General features: G+C 38.4%; 1 protein-coding gene across 4 annotated transcripts in view; it reads left to right on the forward strand.

The window, feature by feature from the left end:
* Positions 1-13,602, forward strand: part of SACS (sacsin molecular chaperone) — an 81,941-nt gene that overhangs the window by 43,589 nt on the left and 24,750 nt on the right. For 2 of the 4 annotated variants that reach the window (XM_058277055.2, XM_058277056.1), the window contains exons 4-7: positions 2,629-2,716; positions 3,591-3,676; positions 7,167-7,278; positions 11,909-12,055. In XM_058277055.2, the coding sequence (XP_058133038.1) occupies positions 2,629-2,716; positions 3,591-3,676; positions 7,167-7,278; positions 11,909-12,055 (433 nt within the window). The remainder of the gene's footprint in view (positions 1-2,628; positions 2,717-3,590; positions 3,677-7,166; positions 7,279-11,908; positions 12,056-13,602) is intronic. The other 2 variants (XM_071208181.1, XM_071208180.1) reach the window with 1 other exon arrangement.

Below are 13,602 nucleotides of genomic sequence, written 5' to 3' on the forward strand. Positions count from 1 at the left end.
GATTGCAATTAACATTGTATTGTTTTCCTAATAATTGGGAGGGAGTTATTGTTTCTTGGTAAATGAAGGTGAACCTCTCTGAGGTTTGTAAGGGATGTTGCAGCTGGTGGGCAGAGACCCAGATGCTCAAATTATTTTATAATCATCCTGTTTTAAAAACAAAATAGAGAGACTGAAATGGGCAACTTTTAAGATTTCATATGACACTTTGCAATTAGGGATGAACTGGACCAAAGTTACTTTGCTTGGTTGAAATAATTGGAAATCCAGGAAAGAGAAAGGCCCAAGCAAAACCTCCCAGTCTTGGAAATCTCAGGAGGAGAAAGCAGAAAGCACTGCTCACGTGACCTGTGCTGCTTGACCTCTCTTTTGGAGAATCACATTATTGCAGATGGACCCCTGATTACAATCTACCCAGAGCATTAATTGTCACACTCAGATAGCCAGTTATTTCTGTTTTTACTGAAATGGTTCTACTTGCTGTTTTCCTTTTCAACTCTTCTTTCAGACCTGGGAACTTCTTCCTGCTTTACATGTTTCCTCTATACCTCTCTACTCCCTTCTTCCCTCCCTTCCTGCCCTCCTTCCTTTAAATGTCCCTCAGCTTTACTACCTGGGACTAAAAATCCTTGGTTTATGCATGGCTCACTTTCAATAATTATTTAGCTTACTAACATCCATGATGACATTGTCCAACCAGACAACTAGACCATGGCCGATGGTTATTTTTTCCTGTGTGCTTCTCCTCGCCCAGCCTGTCGCCTTACCCTCTTCCCCTACACCTGTGTGCTTTTCACTCTGTTGCTTTCTTTTTATAGTTTTAAAAGGTTTATTGTGTGTGTATGTGTATGTGTATGTGTATATATATGTGTGTGTGTACATACATACATATGTAATCTGAACAATATATTTACTTTTCATTGGTTATAGACTTTATAAAAGTCTATATATAAAGTTTATTATATTGTACATAGGAACTTGGAACTAGCTTTTTTCACTCAGTATTATGCTATTAACATTCATCCAAATTTGTGTTCTGTTTAGGTAATTCATTTTTACTGGCTAAATAGTATTCCACTCTGTAACTGTGTCACACAATTTGGGTTTTTAACATTACTACTTTAAACATTCTTAATTAGACTTGTTTCCTGTAGCATCTGTACAAGGAGTTGGTCTACTTAATTTACAAAGGAGTGAAACTATTTTTACTATTTTAAAATTCAGAAGGACTATGACAGGGCTTTATAAATTGTGAACTGTACCAATGTGTCAGATTTGTGTTCTAGAAGTATAAACCTACATTGTGTGGAGGCTAGAATAAAAATGGTATACAGGAAGTAAAGAAGCCAGATGGGAGATAGTTATAAAAATCCAAGGGATAATGAGCATCTGAACAACTGGAAATAGAGAAGAGCAAGGTGGATTTAAGAGAGACAGGGGGATGGAGGTGCTCGGGCTTAGAGATTAACTGGGGCGTGGGGGGGCTTTTCCATGTGCTCTTAGCTGAAGTGATGAGGTAGGTAGGGACTCATTAATTGAGATGTGAAATAAAGGGGAGAGATGAGTCCTGGAAGGAAAGCTAGTGAGTTCATTTTTGTCAGGTTGAGCTTTAGAAACCTGTGAGATACTGCTCTGAGAAATTTGGTAGACAGTTGCAAATACTGGCTTTCTTGAAATAGAAATGATTTTCTTCACATCCTGTCCATAAAGTGTTTGTTAGAAAAGTGGTCCTTCAGGTGAGGTTTTGAGTCATGTTTTGAAGATGGTCAGCAGTTCAGAGGTCATCCATAGTAACACTTAGGAGTAGACTGCTGAGGAGAAGGCTCCTCTGGCTTTGGATAATTTACTTTAGTTTTCAAAAAAGATACCATCACCCACCTTTCCTGGAAGTCATGGTTGCACACTTCTACCCTGCCTTTATCAGAAACAGACAAATGGCCAAAAAGAAAATTAAGGTCAAGGTGTTTTTCAGGAAAGTCACTTTCAGAGATGTTATATAGCAAAGCAACTTCGATGTAGAATCCTCATTTGGCCTCTCCTTCCACATCACGCTTTGTTCAGCAACATCCACAGCAGGTTTTCTAAAGTACTTTTGGGAGCACTATCCTGTGAGATGCTGCTTCATGAAAGGAGAGAGTTTTTTATTTTGTTGGTAACAATTGGGAACTGCTACTTAGTATAATCTTTTCTAAGAAATTTACTATATGTATTATTACCATTGTAAAGGACCTAAAACCAAATTATTCCCAGCTGATGTGAAAACAGAATTTTTTTCTTGTACTCTCATGTACACTGCCATTCCGTTCTGACCAAAAGAATGACTTCGTTATGTTGATGATCCTGATTCATCATGAAAACTTTAAATTATGCCAGTGCAGAAGTGTGTGTCTTCATGATTTATTCTGGAAAAATTCTTTAAATTTTCAAAGACATTTTTTACTCAATTTATTTTCTCTGGAATATTCACTTCTCCAGGCCACCTTATTTCCTGATTAGAACAGTTATTGAACATTATTCCTTATTGTGAAAGAAAACTTTGAGGTAAAATTTTGAATTTACAGTATGAGGAACTGTATTTACTTTTTAATATATTTTGTTTTGTTTTGTTTTGTTTTGTTTTGTTTTTAGTTATCTGACTGGATCAAGATTGAAGATCTGACTTCCAAAAATTGTCATCTTTTCGTAAACCTTCAATCAAAAGGCTTAAAAGGGGGAGGTATAAATATTGACTTTAAAGAGAAAATATGTCAATTTTAGGTGCACTAAAGACTATGTTTAAAAACTGAAATGAAATAATCTAACATTGGGATGCAGTGTGGGGTTATCAAGGCAAAGAGGATGGATGGGGAAAGTTAAGTTACCAAATAAGTGAGGTACAGTAGTCTTTGGAAACCGGGTCCTGTTTGGTGGAGGCAGGGCTCAGGCATGGTGGATAGTTACACCAGAATAATGTAGCTAGATTTATAGTGATTTTTTTAAAAAGCACAGATTTATTTTTTTACTTAAATGCAGATTTTTAAAGCTCTGCATCTAAGAATGACTTCCCTTTACCCATTCTCCCTGAGTTCTCTCTTCACCTGTCTTAAGGTGACCTGCTTCAATTTTGTAAGAATCTCTAGTTTAGGCAAGGCTTAGGGAGTTTGAACTGGACAGCCACCGAGGCAGTGACTGTGCTGAACTGCAGCACAAGCAGAAGACCTGGGTGAGTTTATTTGGCCTGCTGTTTAGGAGCAGCAGTACCAACAAAATAATGCTGTTTGTTTCATTTGCTTTGGAAATAGCTACAGCTTCTCCCTCCTCCCACCCTGCCATATTTGAGTTTATAGTCTCCGTGGCACTTATGCTTTTGAGCAATTTTAAAAACTAATTTGTAGGTTCATTAAAAATCTTGACACTTGATAGACTAGAATCTACTTGACTTACTACTGAATCTGCTCAGTCAAGTAGATTTTCATCCCTGGGTGCAGCACTGAGCTAGATGTATGGCCCATAATCTGTATAATTGTGCTACGTCTTGGAACCAAATCACACATTGGGGATAGGCTATGAGATTATTTTCTAAATCACTCTAAATGTTTTCTATATTTTAGGTCGATTTGGTCAAACAACTCCACCACTTGTTGATTTTCTCAAGGACATTTTAAGAAGATACCCAGAAGGAGGACAGATTCTTAAGGTAGGCCATATGTTGTGTACATGTGTGAACTTATTTTGATAAAAATGAGATGGAGTAAAATTACTTAGAAGTTCTTTTTAGTGTTTGATTAAAAAGACAAATCTTAGTTTAGATTTGCATGGCTATATTTCTTTCCATCTGTGCAGATGCTGAAAGAGTGTGAGGTTAGGAATGCCTTCAGCATCTACACATGAAGTTTCTGAGCAGAGGACAGCACTGAGAAGCTCAGTGCTATAATCAAGCACAGGGCTCTCTAGTTACATTTTATGTAAAGTGTTATGCAGGGGAGTAACAAAACAGCCAACCAACCAGACAGACAAAAGAACACAAAATCCACAGTCAGAGTCCATCTGCACATGCGCCTGTGAGTCCCTGAACTTAGTGGTTTGTTTTTTTGGTAGGATTTATTTATTAGGATGATTATTTTAAGTATTGATTTTATTTCTACTTACGATACATTCTTTTAGTCTGAATACACTCATTAAAAAATACAAAACTGAGCAACCAGTAGAGAAAGCAGTAATGAAGATATTGCAACAAATTAGATTTTGTGTTTTAGCTTAGTAGGAAGCCTCCTTAATTGTAAAGTAGACCAATTCTTATGCCTCTTCCATCTCACTAATTTATTTAGTGTTTACATACTTTCCATATCCTAGCCTTCATTATATTTTCTAGTGTAGGTGGTGTTCTTCTTTGAGAATAATGCACGAGTCTGTTTACTCATCTTACATGTCCTGCTTAGATAGGTGCTAAGTGAGGACTGCTGTGTATCTTCAGTGTTTGAAGAATGATGGCATATTAGAATGGTTTCAGCCCATCCTTTTGCATAGGCACCAGTGGTTCACAAAGGTTAATTTGAACCTGTTTTTATATTGAAATATTAGGAAATCAGAGATAGGAAGACTGTGGTTATTGGGTTATTATAAGGGTAGACAGAAATGAATAAAATAAATTTAAAATGAAGATTGAGTTGGTGGTAAAGGAAGTAGGGTCTAATAAATTCAGAAGTGAGAGATTGGAAAAGTATGACCAGGATGCCTCATGGAGACACAAGGTAGCAATCTGAGCAGTGGATTTGTCCATTGTTAAAGGCAATGATGCTTAGTCCTTTCACTTTGCTTATTGTATGTACTTGCAGCATAGCCAATGTAATCGTTGCTCCTTTTTAGTTGAATTCTACTGTTATAGATTTAATAGGAATCTTAGAAATTTCCTAGACCGCGACCATCACTTTTTGTGATGTTTGCTGAAACTGAGGTCTAGAGATATTTTCGTGACTTGCCCAAGATCACATGCAAATTGGCTAATTATTGCCTCTTCATCTCAGACTCAGTTTGTAAGAGACCCCCCCAGAATCACATCTTAGGGAGAAGCATCTTGTCATATTATTTGTTCAACTTGAGACCGAGTTGGAGCCTCAGTTCACTTTTCTCCTCTCTGTTCTCTGAAGTACACTGAAATCTCAAATAGCTATTTGAATGAAAACAAGATCCAACCTCCAAGTGCTACCACTTTATAAGTTAATGTTTTATTTTGATACCTATTCAATTTTTATTTCTATCTTTTGTATTATAATGTCTTACTGCAAATAAGATTGCTAATTTTTATGGATTCTGTTAGTCTGAATAGGGTAGGAATGGGTTCCAGAATACCCTATGAGAAATATGTAGTAGTGTCAATAGGAGGAATTAGTGACTGATAAGAGGTGGGAGAAGATCTGGTTCCCATGTTTAGGCCTGGATTGGACCCTGCTGCCTTGAAACCCTTACTTGATCTCAGAATAGTTCTTCAGTTCTGTTCTGTTGCCACAGTCTCCTTACAGCCACTTTATTTCCAGGGGATGCCACATCACCTTTGTGTTCTGGCACAGGCTCTGCTGTTGGCATTGCTGTGGCATTGTTACATGTGCTATTCAGTTCTTGCCATGTCTGTCCCAATTAAGTGCTCCCAAGGTTTGGGGGAAGTAAAAAAGGCATTTAATGATAAATTCATGAGTTTAGTGATACAGGATGACTTATTATATTTTTAAAGATCCATCCATTTAAACATAACCCCTTGATTCAGTTTGTTCTAAGTTAGAGCTTATCCAGCAGTGATCATCTGTTGACTTTTCCTTACTTTAGACAAGGTCCAGAATAAACTACAGATCATATCTCTAGCATTTTTTCAACTTTTGATGATTATGAGGTTGGCTCTAGGAATTGAAAGTTTTTTTTTTTTAGAGCCTGAACAACTTTCAGAACTACTAGAGATCAAAATGTTGTTGTCCAGAAGTGACTGGGAGTTGTTGGGACTGGTAATTTTTTGAGGTTACTGCTGGGTGTAAATCTTGTAGTTTGCCCTCTGCTTTCTAAATTACAGGAGTCTGGCCACCCAGTCACCCAGCCATTCACCCACCAACCACCAAACAAATAATATTACTGCCCTGTTTGTGAAAGGAACTCTGGTAACAGTTATAGCTGACCCAGAGATGGCTGGAGTCAATCCTGACCTTTGAAGCTTTCAGCTTAATACAGAAGAAAGACATGTTCACAGTGCAAGTTCTTATGAATGCAGCATGCTGAATGGTAGAGAAAGACTGATCTATTTGGTTTCAATTTTTCTAAGAGAAGATAGGTTTGGTAAGCCGATGATAAACAGAGGTCAGTTTTTTTTTAAGATTTATTTTTTATTTATTTCTCTCCCCCTCTCCCCAGTTGTCTGCTTTCTGTGTTCATTCGCTGTGTGTTCTTCTGTGACCACTTCCATCCTTATCAGTGGCACCGGGAATCTGTGTTTCTTTTTGTTGCGTCATCGTGTTATGTCAGCTCTCCATGTGTACGGCACCTTTCTTGGGCAGGCTGTACTTTGTTTCCTGCTGGGCGGCTCTCCTTATGGGAGGCACTCCTTGTGCGTGGGGCTCCCCTATGCGGGGGACACCCCTGCTTGGCACGGCACTCCTTGCGCGCATCAGCACTGCGCATGGGCCAGCTCCACACAGGTCAAGGAGGCCCAGGGTTTGAACCGTGGACCTCCCATGTGGTAGACGGATGCCCTAACCACTGGGCCAAGTCTGCTTCCCTCAGGTCAGTTTTTGGTACCTGCTTGAGAACAAGGTGCAGTTGCAAATGCTAGAGGATGGCCACAGTGAACGATAGGTGTGCTTGGAAGTGCAGTGATTTCTTTTGAACAAAGCCTTTGGGTAGCTTGCAAATAAGAGAAGTTGCAAATAGGTACAGCATTTGTATTTAGAGGCTGAGGAATAACAAATTAAAAGAGGAATTTTAGATGTGTATGATTGGAGAAGGAGTCATGATCTTTTCTGCCACTTCCTCATGTGTTTGTAGCAGTTACTTTCAGTAATACCCTCAACAGCTCTTAAAACTAATGATGCCAAAGTGGGTTTCTCCTTAAGTATATTTACTTTTAAAATATTGTAGGAAATAAAAAGATGGGAAGTAGATTACTATATGATTAAATATAATTATTTTTTGGTGTATCTCATGGCTAGGAATTAATTCAAAATGCAGAAGATGCTGGGGCCACAGAAGTTAAGTTTTTATATGATGAAACTCAATATGGAACGGAGACTCTTTGGTCAAAAGATATGGCGCAATATCAGGGTAAGGATCCATAATTAGGAGCAAGTGTTATTTTGTGTGCTAACAGGTGATTTTGAGCAGTTTATAATACTGTGTTTAATGAACAATCTCATTATCATTTGTACTTCACATCTTGGCAACCCATTTGTACTTCTGCTGCTTCTGATGTTTTTCTCTGCTTTTGGTGGATAGATGACTCTGCCAGTTGGTATTTTTAGAGAACACAGATTCAAAAACTTAAGATTTAACACTGATTAACCATGTAATATATATATATAATTCTCCCATTTTAGTCAGTCAACTAGTGAGTATTTTATAATCAGAAGACAAAGCGGCACCTTTTCTCTATATTTATTATATAAGATTTTCCACATTTGGAAAGAAGTTTTAAGAGGCTGTGCTTTTTCAAGTATTATTTTCTCCTTCAGGAGTACCCTTGAAACTGTTTTGAATTGAGATGGGAGGAAGGATTGAAGGAAAGAAGGGGATTAGGATAATGAAAGACAATAAGTGAACTATAATCAATAGACTCCTGATTTTCTAACTCCAACCCACTGAAATGTTGTGCCAAAAAGAATGTTTGTAACTTTTAATGCAGTCCTAATGTCAAGAAGTTGATATTGAAGGACTGTATATGATGGAAATGTATTGAGAAAAAGAGGGATGAGTGCACACTTTCCTAGACATATTTTTAAAGAGATGTAAGTCATTTATATATTTTTAAATTTGTAAACATTTGGAGGGCAGTTGATTTTATTGTTAATTAAATATTTAATATTAATTCTGGCAAATGTATTCTTAGGTCAAATTTGTGATATAAAAGTTATATTTTCTTTGTTCTTTAAAAAGTTGGTGCGACAGTCAAATGGGAAGGCTTGCATTCTCATCCTGACTCCTTGTCACCTGCCAGGACTGTGGGCAAGGCATCTTACCTGTTCTGGCCCTTTTTTTTTTAGGATGAGAGGATGAATCTGTCAGGTTCCTTGGCTCTAAGCGTCTGCAATTTAATGTAGGTAACCATTGCCGAAAGACATAACGTTTGGACTCAAGGGGCTTTGGCTCAGGTCTTGAGGGTACACAGGGCTAGATGGGGTGCAGCTTCAGGTGCCACCAGTGTGCAAAATGGCAGCTCTGATCTTAATATTTACTCTCTATCAATTAGGCCAATACTGACCCTCACTTAACTTCTACCTACTGTCTATAAAATGGTAATAAGAGCAAAACCTATCTCCCAATTGTTGTGAGGATTAAATGAGACCATACATATGATGTTTTATGTGTGGTGTCATACTGATGCTCATGATTATATAGGCATGTACTGTTATGTATTTTAGAATCCCAGAATTCAAAAGGTGAGCATTTGAAGATATGCTATTCAAATTCTACTTAATGGCTAGGATTTTTTGTTTCCAACCTTGATTTTGCCTCGTTAAAAAAATATTTGAAACAAGATGATTTAGCTAAATTTGTGCATAAGTTTACTTGAGAGTTAGGCTCTATAGAGGACTCTCCCAGTAGCCAATTTCAAATGCATGTGGACATACCTAAGCCGGTGGGCATGATCTTTGATACCTTCATTAACAAGTATTTATGGAGGGCCTCATGCCCTTGCATTTCTGTCTTTCTTTTGTGTGCACATGGGCATGGGACCCTGGCTTTGTATCATCTTCTTAGAAACAGTGTTTTCCCTTTAATGGCACTTAGTGCTGCAGAACTCTGAGGCCACCTTGCTCTTTGTTCCTTTTTAGATAATGAGGTAACCAGAGGGTCAGGTGGTCAAATCAGAAGTACAGGAATAAGAAATCTCACCCAGGATCAAGCTGGATCGAGGAGTTAGTGATAAGGAAGCACAGGACAGCCAGCACCTCCCTGGCCTTTGTGCTGCGTGAGGGTAGGCCCTGGCTGGGGTTAGTAGAGGGTCTCCAGGGGACATGGGGGACATCACTGACACCAGGGGGCTCCTTCAGTCATAAAGCATGTTCATGCTTTTCTCTGACAATTGCATAGCTCGTGACATTTTCAAAGGAAGTATGCCCCATAAAAATTTGAATTCCAAGTTTATTTGCAATAATATCCTAAAAGATGGAGCTTCTCCTGCTAGTCAGTCCTCTCAGCGTGTTTGCCCAGAGGCCTGTCCCCAGCATCTTCCCAGGGGTATTTGACTCGGTCAGCTCTTTCTTGGGCATTCCCTCGGTAAATGGAGAAAGCAGATTGCTGCCGAGCCTTTCTTCCAAGAGAACCTTTCGGTTTTTCTCTCAGAGTGTTTATTCCTGACTGGCTTCACCTTTAGAACCAAGGACACTGCCTCCTGATCAGTATAGATGTGGGGGTGGTAAATGGATTTCACCGATGGAGGCAGAGAGAGTCAGACTCCACGTTGACTGGAGCAAAGGCTTCTTATTCCACGATGAGCACAGTCAGAAGTAAAGGAGCTGCGGAGCACCTGTGCCTTGACTAAAAACATTAAATTATAACTAGATTTTCCCTGCATCTGGCAGGGATTGGTCAAGAGCTCTGCATCTGCAGACCTTCTCTGTTCCCTGCCAGATGAGCTGGGGGTCGTCTTTGTGTGCACTGCCAGAGTCTCTGACCCTGAATAGTCAGAGTGGATGGAAAGCTGCAAATATGTACCATACCCGGTGTATATTTGCTCTCAAGGTGATCCTTCTTATCTGCTCCTAGCATTAGCTGTTTATTTATGACAGTTACATTCTAGGCAGGTCTTTACCTTTTTCTAGGTATTGCAGCTTCTAAATTGTTATAGATAGAGAGTTCTGATGTTATAAGAATGGAAAAAGCAGTTTTGATCTTACAGTGGTCCATGTGAGAGGAAAATTCTTTCTCATGTGAAACATTGCTGTATTTGTAAAAACAAGCTTCTGTCTTTTATTTTGCAGTTTAAAATGGTTTGTAAAAGCAGTCAGGTAGAGAAGGGTCAGCTGCCCAGTTCCTGGTGGATTGCAGCAAGGCCAGCAGCTCTGCTATGTTTGTATACAGCAGCCCTGTGCCCCTGACTGTATTTCTCAATTGCATTCACTGACCTACTGGTTATGCAGATTCTTTCCAGAGTCTGGCAAGAGGTTCACTGTCAGGCATGGTGTTCAGTGCTGCAAGTTATTTTGGTTCTTTTTTTATGTGTCTTCATCAGTTTTTTTAATGGACATTTGGAGAAAGCAGCGCCAGACCCTGCTTGCTAGATGCCATTTTAAACCAGTTATAGTTACCTGTTGAGGAGTAATAGGATATTTATTTTATTAATATTCTCCTTATAATTATTATGCTAATAATAAAGTTAATAATGATTACAAGAGCAATAATAGACAACCTTTTCCAGTGTTTCCTGTATTTTTGGTGCTGTGCTGAGTACTAAGTTGTATCTCATTTGCTCTCAGCAGCCCTATGGGAGTAGATACTGTCTTTGTTCTTATTTTACACATGAGGCTTCTGAGCCTTAATGAGCTTAGGTTGTCTGAAGTCGTGCAGACAACGGTAGAGCTGCATTTGAAATCCACATTCATCTGGCTCCACCATCCATTCTTTAACCACTGGTGCCAGTCTTTTCTCCAACAGAGCATTGGCAGCCTTGATTACTTTCGTATCCCTACTTTGACTGTTTTAAAAATAGTAATCACACTATTTTTGTAAAACCAACTATGGTCAACCCCATGTATGTGCTTCCATGTATAGGAGCTTGAGAAGAGGCTTCTGGGGTGCTGCAGTGTTCTCTATAACTCATTTGGATGTAGGTGACACAGATTTAGTCCCTTTCTGAGAATTAATTGAACCATACACTTAAGGTCTTCATCTTTATTATGTGTATGTTATACTTCATTTAATTGTTTATTTATTTTTTATGAGGTACCAGAGATTGAGCCTGGGACCTTGTACATACGAAGCAGGTGCTTAACCACTGGGCTACTCCCACTCCCCCAATGATGTGTTTTAAAAAGGAAAAAAAAATTGTCATAGCATGATTTACTATACTTGAATATATTCAAAAAATGTTAGAAATTCTGAATATAGGCCCCCAAAAAGGGTGTTCCAGAAATATCTGGAGCAGAATGATATATAAAACTTTTTAAAGGAATTATTTTGGAGAAGGGTAGTGTTATTCTGGAGTACTCATTAAAAATTTTCTCACATTAATAATTTATAAAAAGAATGCAAGAAATGCCTTGTATATGAAAAATCTAGAGGATGACATAAAGGGCTAAAGGATTATTTCTCATCTTATGAAATAATATAGTAAAGGGGTTTCTTTAAATAGTAAATACCCTTTGTATATTTAAAGATAATTCTACTTAAAAAAAAACAATTTAAATATATTTAGGAACAAATTTTACAAAACATAATACACTTTGAATAATTTATTTGTTGCCTGTTGTTTTGGGTATCTAGTACTGTCACATTTCTATTTTTCCTGTTTTGTTTTTTGGCCAACAATGCTGTGTTTCTTTTGCTGTAATTTTTACCATTATTTTGTGTTTTTATTATTATCATGAATACCATTAGAATTATAATGCAGAATTCAGTCACTCCATTTACTCTCCATCTTCCCATTAAGCAAGTTTGAGGACGAGATGTCTTGAAACAGAACTGGACCCTTGGCTTAATCCTTTCTGATGCCTGCATGTGCATGTTTAACACCCAGGTCCAGCTCTTTATGCATACAACAATGCAGCTTTCACCCCGGAGGACTGGCACGGCATTCAGGAAATAGCAAGAAGCAGGAAAAAGGATGATCCTTTGAAGGTTGGAAGATTTGGAATTGGCTTTAATTCTGTCTATCATATAACAGGTATAGTGTTTGACTTTTCATTTTTAATAGTGGAATATATTTTAGATGAACCTCAGTCATGTATTTGGTTAACTTTAGAAATCATCCTATTTTAAATTCATCTTCCCAAAATTTTGTCAGTGGCAAAAGTATGTATGGAAATATCGTGTCTTGAGTTTTCTAAAATTCCTCAGTAACTTCCCAAAGCTTTACTTCACCATGTGATGCTAAAATGTAATGATAATGACAATCCAGTGGTAACTGTGTAATACACAGTCATTTTATGTTAGATTTTAAATATAGCTTTTGAAATGACTACCCAAAATATTTACTCTGAAAGTGTTTTACACAAAATCTTTATTTCCACAGATTTTCTTGCACATATTTCTAAATGTCAAGATGTTAAAGAGACGAGTATAATATCTAATGATAACCAATAACTGACAGGATAAAGGTCCTTGAAGTGGCTCTGACTTCCCTATGTTTTCATCATGTAAAAATTCTGCTTTTTTTAGAATTATGAGTGTTGCAAACGTTACTTTGAAATCCTGCTTTGAGTCTAGAAAAAATAAGAGGTTTCAGGTTGTAAGAGGAAGTAGTTGAACGTTTTAGTGTAGACATCTCTAAGAGTATATGGCTATTCTTGCAAAATCAAAGCTCTTCATACTTAGAATCTTGTGATTTTACAACTTCTTTTATGGAATTGGTCTTGTTATGGTTTAGTTTCAAACTGTGTCTTGCCAGAAGAGAAACTGAGCAGGCAGGGCTCTAGCTGCTCCAGGGTGACCTGTAATTTATCACCCATACAGGGGTGCCCAAGTGGGAAAGAGGGCATTGCTAGTGGTCATTGTCAGACAGCTGGCCTCAATGGGGACTGCCCTAGGCAAATGGGACGTAGGCTTATCCTAGGTGAGGCACCGTTTATGTCAGCCTATTGCATTTGCAGATTTATTCTTCACGTAAGTTACCCCTCAGGTCTGTGACATGCAGTCATTTTAAAAATTTTACTGTGGATAGATACAAGTTGCACAAGTGTGGAGAGAGAGTCAGCTGACAGCCCACCACCTTTGTCTCCTGTAGTTTGTTCCCTATTTGAAGTTATGAGCACATTTGTGCAGGACAATATTAAGTATGAATAGTGGGTGATGTCCTTGGGTCACATTCTTAGAAATATCAGGACTCTATCTGATAGGATACTTTGAATAACAGGTGGAGTGGACACTGCAATTGGAGTGTAGACAAGAAGGCTGTAGACTGGTCAGTCAGTTTAGCGGGTGGTTGGAGGAAGATGCATTTCCTGAGTAAAACATGCAAGAGCCACAGGTACAAGGAGGAGGTGTTTCTCTTGACCGGCCACAGGTGTTAAAGATCTGTGGAGCAGCATTTCATATGGAGGCTCAGCCACATGCTAAAGTCAGCATGTGTGGCAAAGCACATGTCAAAATCGACCTGAGGCCCCACATGGGCCAAGGAAAGGAGCATGTCTGAATAAGCAGCCCCAAGTCTGCATTGCCAGGAGAAAGGAAAAGGAGATGAGAAGGCTTAGGGACTCTGGTGAAGAGTTTGGG

Source organism: Dasypus novemcinctus, chromosome 15 (assembly GCF_030445035.2).
Source record: "Dasypus novemcinctus isolate mDasNov1 chromosome 15, mDasNov1.1.hap2, whole genome shotgun sequence".
Lineage (NCBI taxonomy): Eukaryota > Metazoa > Chordata > Mammalia > Cingulata > Dasypodidae > Dasypus > Dasypus novemcinctus.